General features: G+C 39.8%; 1 protein-coding gene across 2 annotated transcripts; it reads right to left on the minus strand.

Annotated features, from left to right (window-relative positions):
* Nucleotides 1–1,144: 1,144 nt before the first annotated feature.
* On the minus strand, nucleotides 1,145–24,585 carry LOC142560214 (membrane metallo-endopeptidase-like 1). 2 transcript variants are annotated; one of them, XM_075672149.1, is made up of 10 exons: nucleotides 24,501–24,519; nucleotides 22,777–22,897; nucleotides 21,488–21,529; nucleotides 18,349–18,510; nucleotides 10,740–10,820; nucleotides 10,294–10,493; nucleotides 6,295–6,489; nucleotides 5,565–5,651; nucleotides 3,672–3,802; nucleotides 1,145–1,966 (listed from the first exon to the last, which is right to left on the minus strand). In XM_075672149.1, exons 2-10 carry the CDS (start codon nucleotides 22,853–22,855, stop codon nucleotides 1,717–1,719), a joined length of 1,227 nt encoding a protein of 408 aa, XP_075528264.1. In that variant the 5' UTR covers nucleotides 22,856–22,897; nucleotides 24,501–24,519; the 3' UTR covers nucleotides 1,145–1,716. The 2 variants fall into 2 exon arrangements, with proteins under 2 accessions (XP_075528264.1, XP_075528263.1); XM_075672148.1 differs by having other exon boundaries at nucleotides 1,146–1,966; nucleotides 24,467–24,585.
* Between the last annotated feature and the right edge of the window lie 1,953 nt (nucleotides 24,586–26,538).

Raw genomic sequence — 26,538 nt, forward strand, 5'->3', positions numbered from 1 at the left:
GAAAATCTGGTGACCAATTTGTGTGTCGTAACATAAGCAAAAATACCTGTTGTAAGGAATAGATCACTGTTTGTAGCGTAATAGATGAAGCTGCTATATGACTAGATTGCCAAAAACGCTACGTGACAGATATAGTACTAGAAATGCCAGGTTGTCATGTTGGCTTCTACCTTTAAACCGAAAAAGAAAGCTTGCTTTACCCATTTTGTTTTGGCATTTCTACGAATGCTTTTGTTGGTGCCTAGCTTCTGATAATTTGTGAGAATTTGTTTATCATATATGTATATATATATATATATATATATATATATATATATATATATATATATATATATATATATATATATATATATAGTTAGTATAAGCACATTATAATACCGAGACCGATCAAGTTGTCCAGCGCTGTTTATTCCAAAAAAGGCAACGCCCCCAGCTCACGCGCGAAGAAGAAGAAGAACAGGGAAGATGGTGATGGCTATGTACAAATGAAATGAAAACGACGAAGTACGTTAATAGTGCTTACAATATATATATATATATATATATATATATATATATATATATATATATATATATATATATATATATATATCATATAAACAGAGAACAATAACAGCGACGTTAGAAAAGGTTCTTTGATGTCCCCAAATACCGAATCGTGCCTTTTCAAATACGACTATGAATATTTCACGCTTAAAATTTGGTTCGCATGCAAAACTTCATGTATTCGTGCGCTCTTACAACACACACACACAAACGCGCACGCACACACACACACACACACACACACACACACACACACACACACACACACACACACACACACACACACACACACACACACACACACACACACACACACACACACACACACACATATATATATATATATATATATATATATATATATATATATATATATATATATATATATATATATATATATATATATATATTTATATATATATACATATATATATGATCAATCTCACCGGCAAGTGCACCAGCGGGGTGCGCCTGCGTTGCGGCTTATTTCTGAGTTAAGGACACGACAGAATAAGAAGGCACCATAGGCGATGATATACAGCTACGCCACCTAATACAGCTCTAAATTTTTTGAATGTTTTTGCTATTAAATTATGGGTATCGCTGAGTGATCATACGTTCATTTTTTTCTCGTAATGAATGCAATTTTGGTTTGTTTTCATTGCTTCTTTTTGTTGCCAATCTACTAAATAAAGCTGAAGTCTTCCTGACGTATTTATGAAAAAAAAAACCTTTCGTATCTTTACCCACCGTTGCAATGGCATTGGACACTTCTTTCATTCTCATAATGTTTTCTTTCGCCTCTATCCAGCCTAGGTTGAGACTTAGTAGATCTTCTGTCAGGTTCCCTCCCATTGCGGGACGCGACCACGAAAGTTTTACTCATCGAATTATCACCGCTGCCTTCAGAAAGACATGGAGACTTGCTGCTAAGTTGGCGCTACAATGATTATTTGCTCATCTGTTCACAGCACTCGCTGTGCTCGCGCTCTCAATGATTGATCGAACGTATACACGTTGCGTGCACCTGCACAAGAACGTTTCGAAAATGTCGTTCAGTCTGACTGTGAACTCCACTTTCTCAATAACGTCAGCATAGCACCTCTTAACATGCTAGTGAAAAGTTAGCAACAGAAACTTGCCGCGTGACGATTCACACGCAACGCGCGTCTAGTTTGAATGACGTCGTCTTACCTCTTGTTTAGCTTCGGCGCTAAACTTCTTTTTCGCGTAAAGGTTACCCATGGCGTCGCGCATAGCACTAGTTAAAAAACTCATACACTTTGACCATCTGGGCGTCTGAGCCTGAACCCCCCAAGCCACTTTCGTCAGCTGGAACGAAGCGTTGAGGTACTCTTTCGAAAGGTCTGTTGCCCAGCCGAGCACGATGCGGAGGCCGGCGTAGTTGAATAATGTCTTTCTGAAAACGAAGAAGTATGCATTATTTTCTGCACTGTGTATTTGGTGAGTCAACCCTGTAATGCGTAAACAAATTTCTACATCAGTGCAAATTAATATAACCAGTTCACCTTTTATTTATAGTCATTTAGAGTTACATTTGTGCAAAAATACAATATGAGATGTTATTTCAGCAAGAACTAGTTTAGGACTATAAATATTTAGGAATCGGTTTAGAACAACATCACTGCAGCGTATCAGAAATGCCACTGCAGGCTCGACGTTATGTATGCAATGCCTAAATAACGGTTTGGAGGCATAAAACTCGGCGCAACATAAATGGTAAGTTAGGCATTACAGGAAGGACCTTCACTTACTAGTCACCACAGAGACCGATAGCGTTCATGAGGCTGAGATTCACGAAATTTTGGAGATCATTACAAAGAAATAACAGCAAATACATTCGCAAAAGATCAGACTCATCTACTGACGTATTCAGTTTACAAGAACTGTTCGTTCTGACAGTGTCAAATTTGCATACTCGTATCGGTATTATCGCACTTACATTGCCTCGCTTTTTCACGGTGGCGGCTTTTCACCAATATATTTAGTTATCGATTTTAGAGCACAATTATTACCCACCCGTACCTGTGGTGAGCGTCGGTGTCGGCCTAACCGAGCGAACGAGCACAGCGAAAGATGAAAGCGAACGCGGAATACAGCGGGGCATAAAAGACGCGAGGAGGAAAGCGGAAAGGAGGGCTCAGCGTAACCATGAGGCGGAAAGCGGAGGAGGGTACGGCAAAAGCGTGAGAAGGAAAACGCATTTCAGCGGCGATGGCCACGAGATGGCGCCGGAGTAGCACGCTTCGTCTGGGAGGTCTGTCGGCGGCGCCAGCTGTGAATCACGCCCACGCTTCACCCGCGCGCTGCCTGTCGGCATCCATAGATTAGCAAGGCAGTCACCTCGCCCTTCGCTTTATGTTCAACGGGCTGTACGAGACAGATTGTCCGTGCCAGCCAATGTATCGCGAAATGAAAACACATATAGAGCTGTGCTCAAATTTTGCATTAGGGAGTATGCTAATCGTCGGTGAATTTTTTAGCTCGACAAGTAGCAATATATTTAGTTTTCTCGGAGATTTTGTCGTGAACAGCTATTAGGTAATCACGTTTTCGTGTTTTGCGGGTCAAACCACGATTGTAATGCGAGGTGCGCCGTGGTGTGAGACTCAACATTTTTTTGACCATCTGGGTTTATGTAATTTTTCCACAATGTGCGGTACACGAGCGTACTTGTATGTGGTCCCAATGGAAAGCAATCGCCGGGGCCGGGAGCGAAACCACGACCTCATGCTCAGTAGTTCAATGCCATCGCCACTGCGTTAGTACTGCTGCCGGTGTGAAAGAGCCTTGTCTAAAGAAATTGCCCCTGCGTAACGAACGCTGTTCTACGGTACAGTCTAGAATGCAGGCGAGCACGAACGAATATTCTGGAATGTACAGTGGTGCCTGTATACATAGGGAGCGGATCTTACCGGTGAGATTAAATTTCCACGACTGTCGACTGTGCTCACGGCTGTTGTTGCGCTCTGAATGTAGCTTGTTTCGCGAGCCATCAGGTCGCCCAAAGAATATTCAAGTTCTTAACGATACCCAGTCTTGTAAATAAAATGCAGAGCGTGCATTACAAGCCATAAGACATTCTAGCTTGGATGGTCACTTACGCGTCAACAGATGGCAACAGGTCATTCGTTCTGTTGTAGTATTCTAGTGCGTATAGCTCCAAGGTTTCATTTTTTCCGAGCGTGATGTTTGCTTTGGAAAACCTCTTGTTAAGTAGTTTATGTAGAGGAATCTGAAAAGTACATTTATTTTCTGTATTGGCACGCGTTTGTTCTTGTGTATTTCCTCTCATAGTCATTCTCTTTTTATAAACTAGCACCGGAAATGTTTGGCGCTAAAACAGTGTTCAGCTACGCACAGTGTGTTGTGGCTATGGCTGCAGCGTGTCGTTAATGTTAACCACTCTCATGAGAGGTCTGTAATATCGGAAGCCTTCGACGATTCTTTAACTGGCACGGAGAGAACGAAGCTGGATCGATTTCTTACACTGATGTGATTAATAAAACATCCTTTATGCTAACAGCAGGAAAAACAAAGCATATGTGGTTATTTTGTTTTCTGCAATTTTTTTAAATGATTCCAACTGCCAGGCAGCACAATTGTATTCTTTGGGCTAGACGACACAGATAATTGAACCTTACGTATCCTAGATATTAAAAAAGTATCAATAATTAACAAAATTTCGCAAGTCACTGGTTAACCTAATCAATTTTCAGGACACATGGAAATTTACGAAGGGAAATCGATGAGAATTTCCTTGGATCTCTCTGCTGTTCAGGCGTGTCTTACTATACTTTGCAACGAAGTGCAGTGGTTTACTATATACATTTTCCTTGCTCTACTCAAGAAAACACCTTGTGAGAACAGTGGGTAGAAGAACGAAATGATGATGCCGAAACGTTCACGGTGCTTCTCTAGAGACATTTGTTGGTTTTAAAGCTCCTTATTTAGTCAAGCTGCTTTGGGAATCAGCTGGCTCCAATTAGCACATTGCAATACACGCCCTTGATTTGTCATGTAAAAGTTAATTATAGTATTTTTATTCATTGGTCAACATGCCTATCGGTTTGTAATGCAAGTGATGTCCGTCTCCTCTAATAATCCGGATGAGTTAGTAGAATGGTGCTTTACATTAAAGACAATTATATAAAAATTCTGCTACTGTTAAATAAAAGAACCTAGTGTAATTGTATGACAGCCGTGCTTGCATGTGATTTAATTACAAGAGTGCCATAACCTTCATTGTTGAACGGCTATTTATGTAATTGCGGTAAGTCTTCCAGGAACGTGGTTGAGAGCCATATAGAATTGTTTAAGACAGTACAATTTAATGTCTGACTTAGTCATTTTGTCTACCACTCCCATCTAAACGTCCTCTCGAAGGCTATTCTTTCCTGACATTCTACCACATTTTATGACCGCTTTAGTGTGTATAGTGCGTCCGCTCTGTGCAAGTCATTGAGTGTGGACAACTGTTTAAGATCACATTAATGTGCGTACGTATTTTTCTTATAATTTGTTATGCTAAATATTATGGGTGCTGGGCTCTGTTTCTACCGCCATCGGTTGGCTAGGGCTCGGTCAAGCTGGGATTAGGCAGCTTTTCTAGTCACCTTTCTTCGCTATAAATGTTTAGATTTGGGGAAAATAAAGTTATTTGATAGATAGATTATTAATTTAATTGATTGTATTGATTGATTGATTGATTGATTGTTAAAGCAGCTGTGCACTTCCTACTCGTCATTTGTGCCGCTTTTGACACTAGACTTCGGGTAAAAGCTTGGTAATCTTAAGAAAAAATGCGGAAATGAAGGCTAAACGAACTCATCTGCCGCACATGTCGTTCTTCCAAGTATCACAATAGAGCATGTTGACACGTTAGCTCTAAAGTGAACGATAAATGTCGCCAGTGAAAGCGACATGTGATCGAAACTTCTAAAAGACGCACACACGGGTATACCTTAATTACACCTCATAGGAACTGCTGTACTCACGTTTGGAAACTTGGCTTCGAGTTCTCCAATTGTTACCCTGTGGTATATGTCAAATAAGTTTCGCCTTTGCTCCGGTGGCATTGTCAACTTGAAATGAAATGAAAGAATTTGAAGTAAGCAAATGGAGACCTGTACACAAGTATACTTCAGAAGAATTTCACCGCTACACCGTGTTCTCATCTACGCGCTTAAGCTTCCCGACCACTCCTATATTTAGGAAATACAGTTATGTGGCTAGGTCGAGCGGACGTTTTCGTAGAAGCAAAGTGTTCCGCAAATAGGGGGGGTGGGGGCAAAAGAACCCGCCAAAAAGCACGTGGTTGAATTGGAATGACACGTCATTCTATCACCTTATGGTATTCAACTGCACCACCAACACATGTTTCAGCTGACAAAAATAAACACTCTTTAAGGGATGCCGTCGCAGAAAAAAGAAGAGTTTTGCGATTGGTTAACTATACTAACCGGAAATTCCCATGACATTGTTTGCCTCGGACGCGGCGATGCGCGAGCTCTCATGAAAAAGGCTAACAGTTTATTAGTGACAGTAGCATGTACACAAAATTTAAACGTGCAAAATGGTATCAATTTGACGGATTGTAATTGGAAATTGTACAAAATGCTTTTGTGAATTAGCTTTGCTTTAAGGAGTGCTTTGCTGTGTCGCATTTTGGCCATACAATGGCATAGAAGTTGTACAATCGCCACTGGTGATAAATGGGGGGCTCACATTTGCCAACTGCAGTTCGAGGAGCAGAACATCGCAGACGAGTCTTGTTAGCTCATAGTGAGTAATCTTCGGCTTCACGAATTTTATAGCTACTTCAATAAGGTGCTTGTATGCGTCGAGTATTGGCTTGTTCTCCTCGGTGTCCGGGTTTGTGAGCTGATTCCGTCCCAGCTTCATGAAGCTCACTTGATCCAACTGAAAAACCGGTGCACAAGGAGCATGATCGTAGTCCCAGTGAAATCTGCGGTCATATCATTACGCTGTAACGATGGTAAACAAATAAACACTCTCCAAAGTGTCGATTTACATGTGCGCTTGCGTTCGAGAGTTTAAAATTGCGAATAAAAGCATGGCGACCAATGGTGGCGCACATTTTTCTTTTCTTCGCAGCCTGAACGTTCAGGAAGAAACTAAATGATAGTCTCATACAGGTGTTCTACTAATGCAATGTAAACAAACCCTTGCATGTTGAGGAGATATGCTATAAGAAATTAATATTTTTTTGATCATGCAGTGGTCTAAGCATTTGCTTTCAAGTTTCACAACCGTATTCAGGTTGCACGCGCAAGCTAATCTCACGGACTCTTTCGCTCCAGAATCGACAATAACACGCAAGATGTTCCCGCTAACACACATTCAGTCGTTGCCTCACCCACCCGCCTTATCCCCTCTCCCCTTTAGAAGAACGCTAACTATATATACTGGGCCAAGAAAAGCATATGTCACCTTGAAAAAGACAAATCTATTCGTCGAAGCGTGAGCTAACGGTTTAACGTTGTTCTCGTTCTCCTGATCGTAGATGGAACCACTGTGACGCCATCACGACGACAATAAGTCAGCGAATGTATGACGACTGCACAAAGATGACGCAATGACGACGATGGCATGACAACAGTATGAGCACAATTGGATGACGACTGTAACCCAAAGGCTGTACGACGATGACGGCCTCACGAGAATCACAAGACGAGGCTAGAGTGACGACAATGGAAGGAGCACGGCATCATCACGATGAAAGTATGACAAGGAATGCATGACGCCTGCACCACTATATCATAATGATTGGCGTGACGACATCGGCAGCGCCAACACATAATTTGTGGCCCATGCTATTAAACAAATTGGGTAACTCGGTTGGCTGAAGGCGTGCCAACGACGGCATGACGAGACTCAGATTATAATTACAGCTTCAAAACGACAATACGACAGTGAATCTATGACAACTTAAGACGACGACGCAATGACAACGATGGCGTGACAACGACGGTATCACAAAGACTGTATGAAGACGATGATGCGACGCACAAGGCGTGGCAGAAGTCGGAGTTGAATAAAGCTGGAGTGACAATGATAAAACCCCCACGATAGTACCACGACGACCATATGACAACAAATGCATGACGATGCCGTGACGACGGCAGCCTGACGAGAGTCGGATAACAAAGCTAGAATGATGGCGATGCAACGAGAACGATAGCATCAGGCTCACGAACGCATTCGTTGTAGCCTAAGCTTAAACAACTTGTACCCCTGGATCGGTGTAGAAGGCGTGACTACCATTGCATGACGAGAGGCAAATCCCAAAGGAGGAATGACGACGATGGAAGGACAACAACGACGTGAAGGTCTTGAGAACATACCTAGTCACCTAAGCTGGTAGACAACTAGGGTCACTGGGTAGGCGTAAGAGGATGGATGGATGGATGGATGGATGGATGGATGGATGGATGGATGGATGGATGGATCTGAAAACGCCGGAAATGGACAAATCAGACTAATCACAGTGCAATTCACACATTTTTTTCACGAACACTTTGTCAACACTGCGCTCGCATACAGCAATCCCACAAATACAGCCTCTACCACCAAAGGTATACTTAACACTGTTCAGCAAACCATTTTTATGCAGCCCATTGATGAATATGAATTTTACAGTACTATCGCTAGCTTAAAAAATAGCAAAGCAGTCGATATTGAAAATGTACAGGTAAAGCCCATAAAATACAGCTTATGTTGCATTTCTAATTTACTGGCACATATGTTTAACCTAATGTTGCAATCTGGAAGCTTCCCAGAACGTATGAAATGTGCCAGGGTTTCAGCAATCTTTAAAGGTGGTGATCACAATGTACCGAGTAACTATAGGCCAATATCTGTATTGACTGTTTTTCTAAGGGTCTCGAAAAAATGTTATTCTCTCGCATGACAAAATTTCTCGACAAGTATGATGTTTTAACAAATGCGCAGTTGAGCTTCAGGAAGGGGAGATCAAGAGAGACAGCTCTACTTTCATTAAAGGAATACATCCTACCAAACATAGAAAAGAACATCTTTACGCTTACTCGATTTGTGGATTTGAGCAAGGCGTTTGACTGCCTTGATCGTTCTACACTACTTGGCAAATTGCAGTCTTATTGTATACGTGGTTATGCTTTCAATTTATTACAATCATATCTTAGTAAACGGCTACAGTGCACATGTATAAATGGCGAAACCTCAACCCTCTTACACACTAAATTTGGGGTACCTCAAGGGAGTGTGTTGGGACCACTTTTGTTTAACATGTATATTAATGATATCCTAAATTTAGACAGAAGGGGAAAATTTATTATATATGCAGACGACAGCACCATTTAAATGGAAGGATCTGATATAAACCAGTTATCATCACAATGTAGCGGTCTACTAAAGAAGCTGTCTATATGGTCTAAGGAAAATCAATTTAAGGATAATGAAACAAAGAGAAAGGTTATGATACTTCATGCGAAAAACAAAAAGGCAACATTAAACCATAAAATTATTTTTGAGGATAAAGAAATAGAGATTGTTGACAGTTAAAAAATTCTTGGTGTTCATTTTTCGTGTACTTTAACTTGGGATACACATGTAAGCTATCTATGTAAAGAACTATCCTCTGTGACAGGAGTACCATGCCGTTGTCGCGGTATGCTGCCAGCTTCCGCCAAACTACAGATATATTACGCCCTTTTCAATTCACTCCTAAACTACTGGGCATTGTTCTGGTGCACTATAACTAAAGCCAATATAGACAACGTTTTGATATTACAGAAAAAAATTATTCGTCATATCGGAAATCTGGAACGTTATCTATGACTAGATATACATATAAATCGTTTAATTTTATCAGAGTAGATCACCTTTACAGATACTTTTTATTATATTTGATGCAATTTTCTGACACATTAGTAAAGAATTTCATTGAACGTCTAGCATGATTAGAATACCAGCGATCATCGTAAGCTAAACACAAGGAAATATGACAAATTGATTAGTCCACATTGGCGTACATACTGCTACAAACACCAGTCGCTAGCCTGCAACTTACCGTTTATTCTCAACAAATATGTAGACATTGCAGGTTGCAATAGGAAGCAACTCAGACAATATTTTGTTCAGTTATGATATGTTGTTTCAGTGATAACATTCCGTTTCCATTGTCTTTTTTTTCTCTTCTGCATACATGCATTTGCTGTTATTACTACGGTGCACTACGACATAGTTATTTATAATGCAGTCATGACTATTATGTTTTTGCCTCACATATCTGCATATGTCTACTACAGTGTTTGATCGTGCGCCAAGTTGATGTTGCCATGTAAGGTCTTTTGGGCCCCGTCAAGCTACTCTCGAAGCTTTTAGCCCAAAATGACCATCCAGTTTCTATTTCTTTTGCTGGAAAATAAAGATTGACTTGATTCGATTTCATAGACAATATTCTACACGTGCCCACCTAGTGGATATGTCCATTTTGTCTGCTGCTGAAGTTCTGAGTGGTTAGGCTGGGGTGCTCGGCAGGACACTGGCGCTCTCAGCCAATCAGCCCTGTAGCAGCACACGAAATGGACATGTCCACTAGGTGGACACTTGCATAATAATCTGCCCCCCCCCCCTGAATGCTAGTAGTGTATTCATTCTTTTTGCAGTCAAAACAAGAAGAAAACGTGTTTTTGAGTGATAACTTTTTCTCATCTTGCCTACCTGTATAATGTAAGAAGTGAGGTTCTGGACGTCTTGGCCTACGTACACATCGAGGATGGGATCCAACCCGGTCACGTTAAGCACCTCGGATGAATTTTGAAACACCCAGTCTTTGTCAGTAGTTATGGGCCAATGCTGAAATCCAAAGGTATTCAGTATGTCCTCAAGGATGTCAGGCCTGTCCCTCTCTGTTGGTACAGCTGTAAAGCAGAGACTACGATAAGAACATAGTAGTTTAGGCAGCCAGAGAGATATTATATGGTAAAGTAAGGAGCTGAGCTCAGCAGCACAATGTCAAAGACGAACTGTTGCGCCCACATGGAAAAAGCGGCGGTAAATCTCTAGAACTGCATTTACTACCTGTTCGAACAAACTGCAACAATGTACACCAAAATAAAAGGCGCGCATTTTTCTTTATCAAGCTGAAGTGTTGCCATCATACGTACCCTTGCAAGCATTGTAGACAGCGGCAATATTTCTTATGACGGTGTCATTTGTGCCAACCGATGTAATGTTTTCCACGGTGCCTGAAAAAAGGAGCAAAATAGTGATATCAGAATGGCAGTACCACCAAAGAAATAATTCTTGCCACACACTTGATGTAGCCTGTTCACGTCCAAATATGTTCACAGCTGACCGCAAACACCCCCCCCCCCCCCCAATCAGGTAATGCTGTCTCAATAAATACGGCTCGCTGATGCAAGACGATTGTCCCTGTCAAACAAAGCTAGATATTTCGACCTGTCTTGTTTTTCCCGAGACCAATGGGTAAACCTAGAGTGCACATCGCCCGCTGAGTGGAAGTTGCCAAGTGAAAACAAAGCTGCACCGCCGTAGCTCCTAGCAAAAGCATACTTTTCCCAAATGCCATTCAAACGAAATCTGAAACTCTCAAAACTACTAATTTCAACCTTCTTTGTTTTTAGTTTACCCAATTGTAGAGGCTAATATACAACATATGTAAGCATGATTGTATACTCAAACGTACTTTAAGCTATGAAATAAATTCGCCGGTGGCAATGATGTTTATTTGCATCAGTACATGACGCGAGGGGCATGCAGAAGAAGGTGCCACATGGACAGCTTGACGAAGGCGCACGCCCCCCGCATTGGCGTTTGCGCGGCGTTAGCAAACACAAAGGCAGTACATCATTGTTTACAAATGCCATTTACACAAAATTTTGCATCGCGAACCATGCGAAGCAAATGAAGAAAAAAGGATGTGCTCTAACAACAGGGCATAGTAAAAAATATCTCTAACCAATAAGGATAAAGAAACAATAATAGGCACAACGGTATCGCAACTGTTCAAAAAACACGAGGGCGAGAAAGATATAATCAAAACGCAAGCCGTAGCAATAACATTTCTCATAGAAACTAAACAAACGATAAAGCAAGAATATAAGCTATACAATGGGACTAGTTAGTTTCGATAAGGAAAAATTTGCGAAAGCCAGGGATACAATCTAGTGCAGGCAGAAATAACTATACAGAGCTTTAAAAGAGGTATTTTCCAATCCATTGGTATCGTTGTGTAATTTATTCAGTAACCTTGGCAGGTTGTTGCGAAGAGTTTGTTGTCCGTACGTCGTTCTAACGGTTTCTGCTTTCCAAAACTCTCTGGTCCTTGTCGTATATGTTGTAATGTTGATTTTTAAATCCGCTAGTGTTCTTAGAAAGCTAACCCCATTTTCATTTCTTGTTTGTATGCTCTACAGAGTCGATAGTCGTACATACTGGCAATTAGCATTATATTGTATTTTATGAAAACTTGACGTGTATGAACATATTTAGGGACATTTTCTATGACTCGTAAGAATTTTTTTTGCAGTACATAAAGTTTTTCCAAGTTTCCCTGTGTGGCAGTAGTCAAAACTAGGTGACAGTAGTTTAGACTAGAAAGAAAAAGTGTTTTGAAAATCAGTCTCATTGTTTTTGTTGGCAGTATATGACAGTTACGGTAAACAAGCCCGTTTATTTGAGCTAATTTTGTGGCCAAGAAATTTACATACATATCTGAGGAGAAGTTTTCTTGAAAGATAATACCTAAAGTTTCAAAGTCGGGAACTATATCGATAGCCGTTAAATTTAACAATATAGGCGCATTATTTATTACGCTTTGATTTTTGCTTCGGAAAACTATTGCTTTTGTTTTGTTTGTGTTTATTTTAAGGCTATTTTTTCGTGTCCATTCATGTAATCTTTGAAAGATTAAGTTTACTTCCGCAACTAATTCATCCGCCGACTTTCTTACCAGGAAAATGCTAGTATCATCGGCGTTAACTATATAGTTTGCCTTGATAGTGATACTAATGACATCATTGTTATGTAAATTAAAGAGGAAAGGGACCAAAATACTGCCTTGTGGCACGCCACAAGAAACGGGCACTGGACTAGAGAGCTCATCATTAATACCGGCACTTTGCTTGCGGTGTTCTAGATAACATGTGATGAGGGATGCAGCCTTCCCGCGGTAGCCATAACATAGGAGTTTCCTAATAAGAAGTGAATGATTGACACAATCAAATGCTTTTGTAAAATCTGCAAACAACCCCAGAACCAGTTTTCCCTCATCAATTGCCCTTGAAATTAACTCTTTATGACCAAGTAAGGCACACTCCGTACTGAGGCCTTTGCGAAAGCCAAATTGGCATTCATTTAGACGTTTATGTTTATGTATGAACGATTTAAATTATTTTTTCAAGTACCTTCGAGTACATAGGGAGGATTGGCATTTGACGATAGTTGCTTATGTCATTTTTGTCACCTTATTTATATATGGCACTAATGCGTGCTTCTTGCATTTTACTGGGAAAAATAGCTTGACTGAGACAAAGGTTGAAAATATATGCCATACACGGAGTCACAATATCAACGACGTATTTTAATGGTTCTACCCGTCAATATCTTTCGCACTGCTGGTGTTTAGATTATTAATTATGTGGCTTACTTCGTTTTCATCCACAGGTTTAAGGAAAATAGTGTTGCTATTAACCGGGATATTACTAAGATCATTTGGTAGCATAGGCCTATTACCTGCACTTTCGAAATATCTATTAAATGTATCTGCAAGCCGCTTCCCAGATAATTCTATGCCATTAGTATCTATTAGTATCATTAGTATTAGAACTTTACTGATAGGCGGATGATGCCTCAATACAGAGTTGAGCCTTTTTCACATAATCTCAGAGCATCCAGCAGCAGTTGCAAAGAAATTTGCAAAATACTCTCGCCTAGCTTTTTTTTATATCTTTATCTAGGTGATTACGGCACACTTTAAATTTGCGGAATAATTCGATATCTTTAGTTGAAATAAACTTGCCATAGAGAACATTTTTATGCGCGATTCGTCTGAGAAGTTCAGAGTTAATCAATGATTTCCGATTTTTTTTTTTTGCTTGGCTTAACGCGCACTGAGGGAAAGTTGGATTCATAGATCGGTTTGACAATGTGAAGAAATTTTTCATAGGCCCCATTTGGTTCGTGGGATTTATATACATCTTCGCAAGAGGTATTTTCTATTTGCTGACGAAATATAGACAAATTTCGCGGAGTTATTTTTTGAATCTGGAGCACTGGCTGCGTTACCTTTCCCCGTACGTGCCCTTTGGCGCAAATAAATATTAGCAAGTGGTCGCTGACGTCATAGGCAAGTACACCCGCCTTAACTTCTTTATGGATGATATTTGTGAAAAAATTATCAATTAAAGATGATGAATTTTCAGTAACTCTAGTGGGCAAGTTTATTACATTCACTAAACCATTCATTTTCAGTAAAATATCTAATTGTAAAGCTTGAGAATCGCTTTTTGATCTTATTAATATTGATGTCCCCGCCGTAAATTAAATCCAGCCGATTTTTATTAACAAACTCAAAGATTTCTTCTAATTTACCAAAAAAATTGCTCCTAAGCATGTCAGAAAGTGCTACTAAGGATGTCCATTGCCCTATTCTCTTAGCTGTATATTAAGGTATAAGTTACAGTAGATGACAGATTAAGGGCAGGTTTGTTCAAAGTAGTAGTTTGTACAGCACGTGGAATCATCATGCACAAACATGGTCGAAAATTAACCACATGACTGACACCCTGTCGACTGCACTATTTCTGGGATCGGCACACCTTGAATCTTGGTAAAAAAAGGAAGTGAATGGAACAACTTGACATGAATAAAAGAAGTTGAGGGTCACGAAAAATATTCTATGCCAGACAATGTAAGACAAAAAAAAGCAAATAATTCAAAAATATAGTATAGATATGCGTCATCTTCATTGCCCTATTTTTAGTACATATAATTACATATACCATGTATGTCGACCATATCTTTTTAGCTTCAACTTCAGTTGACCCTACCTTTTTGGGCACATGACACGATACACGTTTAGTTAGTCAGCCAGCGTTTACTGCAAGTTATACCGCCCGTAAAACTACGAGCCCTACCTTGTAAAATATTATAATATTTTGCTATCATGTAATTGATTGGTTTTTCAGTTGGAGGTCCGGTTTTATTCTTCACTATGTGTCCTTGATTCTGTCCGTGTACGCGGTTACTTTTCTTTTTCAATAAGAATCGCCCATCCGATCTGCTTCCGCCCAATTTTCAAAATTTCAGTATTGCTCATTAGTACAGGAATGATATTGATATAGTGAATTTTCATCAATTGTACCGCGATACAATCCCAGCTGTATTACAGACAAACTACTGCAATTTTAAAGAAAGTAACTTACTCGGTTACCTTTCTTTTTCAATGAGAATCGCCCATGCGATCTGCTAGAGCCCAATTTTGAAAATTTCAGTATTGGTCATTAGTACAGGAATGATATTGATATAGTGAATTTTCATCAATTGCATCTCGATGCAATCCCAGCTGTATTGCAGACAAGCGACTGCAATTTTAAAGAAAGTAACTTACTCGGTTACCTTTCTTTTTCAATGAGAATCACCCATGCGATCTGCTTGAGCCCAATTTTAAAAATTTCAGTATTGCTCATTAGTACAGGAATGATATTGATATAGTGAATTTTCATCAATTGCATCGCGATGCAATCCCAGCTGTATTGCAGACAAGCGACTGCAATTTTTAAGAAAGTAACTTACTCGGTTACCTTTCTTTTTCAATGAGAATCGCCCATGCGATCTGCTTGAGCCCAATTTTCAAAATTTCAGTATTGCTCATTAGTACAGGAATGATATTGATATAGTGAATTTTCATCAATTGCATCGCGATGCAATCCCAGCTGTATTGCAGACAAGCGACTGCAATTTTAAAGAAAGTAACTTACTCGGTTACCTTTCTTTTTCAATGAGAATCGCCCATGCGATCGCTTGAGCCCAATTTTCAAAATTTCAGTATTGCTCATTAGTACAGGAATGATATTGATATAGTGAATTTTCATCAATTGCATCGCGATGCAATCCCAGCTGTATTGCAGACAAGCGACTGCAATTTTAAAGAAAATAACTTACTCGGTTACCTTTCTTTTTCAATGAGAATCGCCCATGCGATCTGCTTGAGCCCAATTTTCAAAATTTCAGTATTGCTCATTAGTACAGGAATGATATTGATATAGTGAATTTTCATCAATTGCATCGCGATGCAATCCCAGCTGTATTGCAGACAAGCGATTGCAATTTTAAAGAAAGTAACTTACTCGGTTACCTTTCTTTTTCAATGAGAATCACCCATGCGATCTGCTTGAGCCCAATTTTCAAAATTTCAGTATTGCTCATTAGTACAGGAATGATATTGATATAGTGAATTTTCATCAATTGCATCGCGATGCAATCCCAGCTGTATTGCAGACAAGCGACTGCAATTTTAAAGAAAGTAACTTACTCGGTTACCTTTCTTTTTCAATGAGAATCGCCCATGCGATCTGCTTGAGCCCAATTTTCAAAATTTCAGTATTGCTCATTAGTACAGGAATGATATTGATATAGTGAATTTTCATCAATTGCACCGCGATACAATCCCAGCTGTATTGCAGACAAGCGACTGCAATTTTAAAGAAAGTAACTTACTCGGTTACCTTTCTTTTTCAATGAGAATGACCCATGCGATCTGCTTGAGCCCAATTTTCAAAATTTCAGTATTGCTCATTAGTACAGGAATGATATTGATATAGTGAATTTTCATCAATTGCATCGCGATGCAATCCCAGCTGTATTGCAGACAAGCGACTGCAATTTTAAAGAAAGTAACTTACTCGGTTACCTTTCTTTTTCAATGAGAATCGCCCATGCGATCTGCTTGAGCCCAATTTTCAAAATTTCAGTATTGCTCATTAGTACAGGAATGATATTGATATAGTGAATTTTCATCAATTGCATCTCGATGCAATCCCAGCTGTATTACAGACAAGCGACTGCAATTTTAAAGAAAGTAACTTACTCGGTTACCTTTCTTTTTCAATGAGAATCGCCCATGCGATCTGCTTGAGCCCAATTTTCAAAATTTCAGTATTGCTCATTAGTACAGGAATGATATTGATATAGTGAATTTTCATCAATTGCATCGCGATGCAATCCCAGCTGCATTGCAGACAAGCGACTGCAATTTTAAAGAAAGTAACTTACTCGGTTACCTTTCTTTTTCAATGAGAATCGCCCATGCGATCGCTTGAGCCCAATTTTCAAAATTTCAGTATTGCTCATTAGTACAGGAATGATATTGATATAGTGAATTTTCATCAATTGCATCGCGATGCAATCCCAGCTGTATTGCAGACAAGCGACTGCAATTTTAAAGAAAATAACTTACTCGGTTACCTTTCTTTTTCAATGAGAATCGCCCATGCGATCTGCTTGAGCCCAATTTTCAAAATTTCAGTATTGCTCATTAGTACAGGAATGATATTGATATAGTGAATTTTCATCAATTGCATCGCGATGCAATCCCAGCTGTATTGCAGACAAGCGATTGCAATTTTAAAGAAAGTAACTTACTCGGTTACCTTTCTTTTTCAATGAGAATCACCCATGCGATCTGCTTGAGCCCAATTTTCAAAATTTCAGTATTGCTCATTAGTACAGGAATGATATTGATATAGTGAATTTTCATCAATTGCATCGCGATGCAATCCCAGCTGTATTGCAGACAAGCGACTGCAATTTTAAAGAAAGTAACTTACTCGGTTACCTTTCTTTTTCAATGAGAATCGCCCATGCGATCTGCTTGAGCCCAATTTTCAAAATTTCAGTATTGCTCATTAGTACAGGAATGATATTGATATAGTGAATTTTCATCAATTGCATCGCGATGCAATCCCAGCTGTATTGCAGACAAGCGACTGCAATTTTAAAGAAAGTAACTTACTCGGTTACCTTTCTTTTTCAATGAGAATCGCCCATGCGATCTGCTTGAGCCCAATTTTCAAAATTTCAGTATTGCTCATTAGTACAGGAATGATATTGATATAGTGAATTTTCATCAATTGCATCTCGATGCAATCCCAGCTGTATTGCAGACAAGCGACTGCAATTTTAAAGAAAGTAACTTACTCGGTTACCTTTCTTTTTCAATGAGAATCGCCCATGCGATCTGCTTGAGCCCAATTTTCAAAATTTCAGTATTGCTCATTAGTACAGGAATGATATTGATATAGTGAATTTTCATCAATTGCATCGCGATGCAATGCCAGCTGTATTGCAGACAAGCGACTGCAATTTTAAAGAAAGTAACTTACTCGGTTACCTTTCTTTTTCAATGAGAATCACCCATGCGATCTGCTTGAGCCCAATTTTAAAAATTTCAGTATTGCTCATTAGTACAGGAATGATATTGATATAGTGAATTTTCATCAATTGCATCGCGATGCAATCCCAGCTGTATTGCAGACAAGCGACTGCAATTTTAAAGAAAGTAACTTACTCGGTTACCTTTCTTTTTCAATGAGAATCGCCCATGCGATCTGCTTGAGCCCAATTTTCAAAATTTCAGTATTGCTCATTAGTACAGGAATGATATTGATATAGTGAATTTTCATCAATTGCATCGCGATGCAATCCCAGCTGTATTGCAGACAAGCGATTGCAATTTTAAAGAAAGTAACTTACTGTTCAATGTCTCCAGCAGTTCGTCATCGAGCATTTGAAAAATGCCGTAAGACGATGCACCGTCGGGCAAGCTGTGCTTACTAATCCATCCGCCGCAAGCGTAAGAGTAGAAATCGCTGCACGGATCGACGGAAGTATTCAGGGACTCGTTGATGAGCTTTGCTGAAATAAAACACGCAGATCAAATTTTTCTTTCTCCTGCCACGTGAATAACGCGTAACCTTGTCGCAGCTGGCATGCAGCTGTGTTTTACCCGAAGGGACATTGATGAAGTGGCGGCGTGCCATTTGTACATGGCTAGAGAGCGGGCTCACCTTAATGCGAGACGCCATATAGCACCATATGTCTGCGGTACACTAAATTCCTCCCCGAAATAAGCTACGCCGAACAAAGATTACCTTGATAATAAAACATAAAATGTCAGCGTGCTCTAACCATGGTGCACATGGTCGCTGTGACTTGTTAAGCTCAATCCAAAATTTAAAGTGGGAATGTTCAAGAGGTGTAATACATAGATGTATATATTCTATATTTAGCATGTATATATGCAACGTTTTCCTCCTGTTAGCGTGTATGGCGGGGGAATACGACGGCCGCTGTGGCAATTCCTGTCGCCACCACTACCGCATGGTTACGCCGGAGGTTCTGCCGCATCACCGCTTCGCGCGACGAGACGTTGTCCAGTAGAATGTCTTGCACCCTGAAAGGTGCTGCTCAATTTCGTGGCTATAAATATCTAAGAGAAGAGTTCGACAGCAAGAGCTGCAGATGTTAACTACATGCAGTTTTTGTTTCGCCTGTCGCAGCTACCATCTACTTTATACTTGCCATGAAAGAAAGCATAAATAGTTAGGTTGTTTGTCTCAAACAACGACTCAATCTACTGCCTGAAACATAAAGGTGTTAGCTATGGGAAGAAATAGCAGCTCATTTTTTTTTACAGTTTTGTATTGTGTTTTTCTGAGGCCTCAACATCATTCCTTGGAAACGGCGCCAAAGAAAGGCACGAACACTGAATGACACTAATAACTCGAGCGCTTGTGTTCTTAGTGCTAAGATGCCATGCGATAGATGGTCGCGCAATAATAATAAAAATGATGGCGAGGGTGTACTTTACGCTTGCAGTTGCTCGGAATATAACCAGCCATGTGCTCATTGGTCACTTCATTATAGTAGCAGTCCCACGCCACTATATACGGATGTACTACATTGCACTGCGTCTCAGTCGCCTAAAAGGCGTCATTGAAGCGATGTTCTTTTGTTCATTATGCTTTCTGTCTCGAGCCTGTGTTGCTTTGTTATTCGGTTTTGCGGTGATTGATGCCAGGTATGGAGCTTCTTGCATTAAGGTTTGTTCACATTTGTGAGAACAGTGGTCGCTATGCTTGAAAAGAAAGCTTTCAGAGGTTTTGACATCTGCAAATCTTATTTGTGAACGAAGTGTAGAGGCTGTAGAGGCCAAGTGCGGAGGCTTTTTTTCTGTGCAACCTTTAACGACGTTCTTATTTTTTATTATTTGTTTAGAATTGATACGTTTTTCTTTCGTTTTTTTTATATACCACTTTATGACCTTGCGTGTTTGATCTTCCGTGCACTTGTTCTCCATTATTAACAATGTTTTCTTCATATTATCGTTTATATAACTGTATCTGTCTAAACCTTGTGACATTTTGTGAAGCCCCCCACCTAATGTCCTTTTCGGGCCGTTAAGCTATATTGAATTAATAGATAAATAAATAGTGTTCCGAAGTATAAAAGAGATAATGAAGTCAATTGTATATGCAGTGAAGGCTGCCACGTTGCAGTGGTTGCGGGATTTTCTTGAAAAGTACGGAACAGCTTTGAGAAGTGTAGAGTGCCGTAGCAAGAACATTTATATGCTTGAATTTTGGAACGAAAAACGTAAAAATATCATTTAATCAGCGCCATTGTTTCGGTGTCCCACCTTCTACATCTTGTAGTTAATTACGCATAACGCAAAATTTTATGCCTTCATCAGAGTGTAAAACAGGGTGAGTTGGTTGACCTTCATGGTAAAACCAGTGCAATAAAATAAAACCCAGCAACACAAGACCTTGCATACATTCAGGTATTATTTGCAGATCTATAGCCGCATATTATTCCAGCAATATATATATATATATATATATATATATATATATATATATATATATATATATATATATATATATATATATATATATAGCCGCAAGAAGTCAGAATACAGTTTATCACACTGAGCTTTCTCCTCAAAGTATTCTTGCATTTCATGTTAGTCAAGCAACTGTGCGCTATCTTGACTGGCATTTGTATTTGAGCAGCTGAATTACCATGGAATAAATATAGAAAACATTATTCAGTGCCCTGCAATAGAAACAGAAAAGGAAAAGTATTTCCCTTCTGCATATTGCGAAAGTATACCTCTTAAACCTGCATTTTTTCTTAGCGATGAACCACTTCTTAATCTGCAAATAGTCTTAGATTTATTAGCCGAAGCCGACATCCTGAAAATCATTTGGGCCCGTAATTTTTAGCACATGACTAACAGCCTTTGTATTCAAGGGCTCCCTTGAAGCTCTAGTGGCACTGTTGTGTTTGCTGCATCATATTTTTACCGAAACCCAATTGATAGCCCACGCCACTAACTAATCAGTGTCATTATTTTAGTACCTATATGTTTTACGTCGTTTACAGCGAGTTCTTTAGGCCCTTTTACAGCAATGTTTTATCTACCGTGACGAAATCATTCTCCATACCATCTGCAGTATACGTTAACGTTACCATGTGCCATGGCGCTCATTGGCCATAACTGGCCTTTGCGCCATAAAACACCACACATCATTATCATCATTGAATATGGTACATTACCTACGAAGAGTAGTAAATGTTCAATAATCTTAGCGTTATTTGTTATTTTGTTTTCATTTACGGACGCTTCACCTTTAAAAATTCCTTCCATGATTTGTTTTAACTAAACATCGCACCTCTATAAATACCACCTTTCAACAGCTCGGCCTCTAGGGTAGTTGGCATCGTGTATATTTCAGGCGTCAATTTTTTCGGTAGCTCTACACTGATCATATGTGCAATAACAAAATAAAATAAAAAGAAACACTACAACAAGCCGGAAGTAGCTTACCTCTTTCTATGCAAGCTTTGGTGTCACAGACGGTGTATTTTTCTGAAAAGTTCGGCGTGCTCTTTTAGGTACACAATAAATAACGATACGTTTCAAAAAGTTTCACAATGATGATGAAGCGACGTCTGTGGTTTAACACTTTGCGTGCGCATTTTTGTAAAGCATTTTGTCCATGTGAAATATTGCGGGTGACCACAATAAGAAATTGATTTTGTTACAAAGTTGAAAATACAGCGACTTCGAAATGAGATTTAGTGATTGATAGATGCAAGTTAGAGGCAGTTATTGTTGCCGACGCATGATAAGCTATTATTACACAATCTCAAAGCCACATAGCGCACCCATCAGTTTTGCGACAGAAATATCAAACCTAGTTTTCCGCCTTTCTTTATTTGAATGTTAAACTATTTGGAAAGTAACCGCACGTCTTGAACATGACACGCGTTTCTACCAAATTTGGGCCAAGAGTGCTCTACAAACAATAGGAATTCTGTCCTGTTTCTGTTTTTACAGAACTCGGGCAAGAAGTCAGCGATGACCCCCGTTTCGTTTTCAATATAATCGGTGGCATACGTGTTTTCGTTTTGATTGTGAAAAGAAGCAGCAGCCTTCACAATAGAAGTCGCCCAGTTCCTCGCGACCAAGATAGTTGCGCCAACTTCGCAGCCATTCCGAGTCCATGCAGATTGTTCTCTTCAACACTCATGAGCTTGTTCACAAGCAATGTTAAGGTTTTAAAGTGCCTAGATGATTTAGCGGAAACCTCAAGACGAGTGGGAGGAGCAAATGGCTTCTCCCCAATGACAACGCGCTGCTCACACATCCGTCGTTGGTGGACAGTTCCTTACATCGAAAAACGTAGCATTGCTTCCGCGCCCACCCGAATCGTCTGGCCTGGCCCCCTGTGACGTTTTGTTATTCCTAAAAGTGAGATTGAGGCTGAACTAAGGGCGTCAATTTATCACAATTGAAGAGACCAAGTCGGAACCAATGGAGGTTCACGTGGGGGCTTTCCAAGGATGCACGAGATTATAGGAAAAACGCTGACGTCCCTGCATACATGCTCCACGTGCCTACTTTGGAAGCTGAAGTGTAAATTAGGAATTATAATGAGCATTACGTTTCTTTTACTATCGGATTTCCCGAACAGTTTGCAGCACCCTGTATGTTTGTACTGTATATGTCTGCGGTGAATTTTGTTGCAACGGGGAAGCATCATCGTACAAGACATACTGTGTCACTTAGTTCGAGCTTGGTGTAGGAAATGGAAACTTTCATAATGAACTTGCCTTTCTCCCTGCCTTTTAGTGGCTTTGCCGCTAGTATGTGAATTAACGTAAATAAGATGAGTGCTACGATGTCCTTCATTACGCTAACGGTTCTCTTGAAATAAAAGCAAGGCTTTTTTTTCTGAAAAAGAAAACTTGTTTTATGAGCTTGTTTGCTGAGACGTGCATAAAAACATATAACATGCTCCTTAAGTTACTAATTATTTGATAGAGTACCATACTCATAATATGCACTACTATAGCTGCATTGTCATTTCCCAATATTAGTGTAGACTTAAGCGCTTTTAAGACTGGCAATGTAAGCTCTACAGAATTCGAATGTCCTGATTTCTTATAATACACAAATTCGCTGAAACGCTATCATCAAACATCACTGGAAACCATCAATTGCAGGTAGCAGACTGGAAACTGGAACATCTTATGGACTGAGTTTTGTCGTATAAGAAGTAAGAATGTCATATGTTTAGCCTTTTTGGTTGGGAACAAAACTATAAATGTTATATTCTCACCTCTGTTTATTTAAAACAGCGTATTATTCAGCGGACACAAGCAGGCTCGCGTAGTCTGATTTCTTATATCCCCTGGTGATGGCTAGAGGAATGTGTACCATAGCTTGACGAAAATCAAAACTATTACAGACGCAGGCAACCAATATGAATACAAAAATTTAACAGCGATATAAGAGATATACCGTGATCTTGTGAAATTATAGCAATTTTAACATATTTTACGCTTACTTCTGTGCTGCTTTCACCCCGATTTCGCTGCAATATCAGATGGTTAATTCCACATTGTTGAATAAAGCAGTTGGCATCCTTGTTTGCCATCTTGAAGGGCGAGCTTTAATTCAGAATTTGGTATTAAACGCACGGGAACCAAGAACTTGTTTTTCTCGGCAACCAATGAACCAGCCTCGATGAGTATTGTTGTATATAAAAAAATTAAAAGCGGGTGCAGAAGCAGACTTTTTCATTCTGGCCAGCAATCTGTTTACAAAATTGTTGAATAAAGCGAAATTTTAAAGAGACATTTATTGTAAAGTTGACAACTCTGTAACACAGAAATGTATCATAACGACACCACAGTTCTGCGATCTGCACTTATAGATACATCTAAGGCGGACAAAATTCATTGCCTATACGCCGATGAAGAGCTCAGAAATTACGTATATGGCTTTACAGCTGTCGTATGCTTGTTACGTTCTTTACGACATTTTTTCTGAAGTCGTTATCGCAAATTAGTGGTATATTTCAGACAAATGCATGATACATAATGTTTTCCACTTTAAAAATATCGTGTAGGTTCTGCTTACAATATTATCATGCTTTTTTGTTTGTAGTTTTGCAAGCTCAATGCTTTATAAAGAAATCTAGACGTTTACCGCTAGAACACATCACAAATTACCTACATAAAGAAAACGGCTGATAGCAGTCAGTAGACGGCCTTTTTTTTTTCATTACCCGCAACGGACCTCAAGAAATATGTTGCAATAGAACGCGAAGAACATTATTTCATTTGCCTTTGTATTTATACCCGCGTTTCTGAGGCAAAGACTATCTTTTGTTAACGATCCGAAATAGAGAGTGCTATCTTGTTGCAAAATTAGACCGATAACATAGGCAAGAGCGAGCTCGCAATATTGGATTGTATTTTTTATATTTAAAACAAGAAAACCAAGAAGAAAACTCGCCTTATTGGTAGCACAATGAGGCTGCAAACATCACCTGGGAGTATTCAACGTCCAAAAATACGCACTCGTAGTGCGTGCTTCTTAGGATGAAAGCGTACGCGATTACCGCTTCGACACGGGTTTTTGTAAGGTAGCAAGCACATAAAGAAGGTGAGGGAGGAATGAGAGGAAGCGTAGCAAATCCTGATTGGTCTAGGACATTCAAACTTTTCTTCGCTTGTTTTGACGTGACCTTGGCATTATCTGACGTTGAAATGCGTGTTCATTATTCGTGATACGCTCGAGCGCTCTCTTGTAAAAGCATAACGAGCATTAATGGCCATGCTGAATTCGTATAAATCAAGCCTAAATGTTGACACGACAGACGTAATGCGTGATGGGACCGGCTTCGTTCGTTATTTTTCCATTTAGCTTAGTCTGTAAAGTTTACGGTAAGTGATAGCTGCGACGAGATGCGTCAAAGGTCGCATATAGTTTTTTTTCAGTTGTTTACTTGGTTCGAATCCCTAAATTCCTACACACAGTGGTGGCTTAGCGTCACCTTGAATAATGGCATTAACATTAGCCACCTTTTATCTCGTCGCAGTCGATATATCACTTATAACCTGAGACAGGTGCGCACAGCACAAAAAGGTCCCCCTCGCAACAGTGGTATTTTCTACCTAACATATCTTGTCGTCACCACAGGCTAGTAATTTCAAAGCTTGCTTTTTTCCTTCCGGGTAGCATGCGAAGTGTGCCAGCCAGCACTGAAGCATTTCTTTGGGCTCCAGTCTTTAGCACAAACATTGTCACATGGCCGCTAACCGCAAATCAATATTACTGTGCCCTACTACCACTGCGATATTCATATGCGAATGTCTTGATAACTTTTTATGAAGATGACAACGCATAAGAAGACAGACTACGAGAGTTCAAGATGATACTGGGCATGTTATTAAGCAATAAAAAAAATTAAAACATGCTTTCATTAGAGAGGCCTACACTTACATCAGGGTTGTATATGCTAGGTATATGCGTACCAAACATGCGCAGTATACAACAATAATCAGTTGAATAACTAGCAAAAAGAATCAATAACTACGTGTTAACCACAGCGTTTCGACAACATATTTATGCGAGAAAAACAAAACCTGCCATTCACTACGGAGCGTCAGCGTCTAGAAAACGACATGGCTAGATAACGTGGAGACTGTGCCTTAGTGGGTGTCCAGTACAACGTGCTATATATATATATATGCACTGAGTTCCCCCCCCCCCAAAAATAATATGGAATTCGATGTGGTGACGCGTATAATCTCTGCATTGTGGTATTCAGCTCAGGAAACCACACTCAATGAATAGCAACGATTGCCTGAATTCCTCGGCTTTGTCTAGGCAAGAGGTAAACAGACGTCGCGGAAATGCCGAAGTAACACTTGCTGCTTGTGAATGAACTATAATGTGTTCACAGCGCAGACAATCAGTAGGACAGCCAGCAGAGTAAAAAAAAAACAATCTAGTCACATAAAAGACGCCATAAGGGGTACCACTTGTGCTTTGGCATCTCTTCCGCCAAAGTGTAACACGACAAGTTCTCGAATTTTATAGCGACGCTTTTGCGGGTTCCTGCGCGACCGCATCCGTGTTGTGGTGAAGGCCGAAGTACGGCAACGCAACCTGCGTTGGAGTCCCGAATGTTTTGATTTGAAACGTAATCATCAATGAATATAAAATAAAAGTTACCTTGCATATACCTTGCTCAGACGTAGACAACTTCTTCGCGCCATTTTTTTTTTGTCAGAAATTTGTACTTTTTCTGCATATCCTGACTGTACTGTACTGGTTACTGCACTCTGACGAAGGCTGGTCTGCCAGCCGAAAACGTTAAGTAAGTTTTCCAAAACGTCCGTCGTCTCTTCCCTGCGCATAAATATATATATACAAACGCCAGCAAGCACGTCATTGGTTTAGTAAATAAGAATTTATTGGGTTGCCTCTTTTTCCATTCAACGCTGTTAGTTGCGTTTCAGAGTTTCGCCCGTTTTCATAGTAGGAACTCGGCCGTTAAGGGCACGTGACCTCGCGCCATT

Source organism: Dermacentor variabilis, chromosome 10 (genome assembly GCF_050947875.1).
Source record: "Dermacentor variabilis isolate Ectoservices chromosome 10, ASM5094787v1, whole genome shotgun sequence".
Classification (NCBI taxonomy): Eukaryota; Metazoa; Arthropoda; class Arachnida; order Ixodida; family Ixodidae; genus Dermacentor; species Dermacentor variabilis.

Bases quoted from the DNA above. Each gene is read 5' to 3' on its own strand.
- LOC142560214 (XM_075672149.1), bottom strand. From the start codon at position 22,855: ATGAAGGACATCGTAGCACTCATCTTATTTACGTTAATTCACATACTA. The intron at 18,511-21,487 runs GTAAGCTACTTC...GTTTTATTTCAG, and splicing joins CAAAGCTTGCATAGAAAGAG to CAAAGCTCATCAACGAGTCC. The intron at 10,821-18,348 runs GTAAGTTACTTT...TCCTTTTTTCAG, and splicing joins ACTGCTGGAGACATTGAACA to GCACCGTGGAAAACATTACA.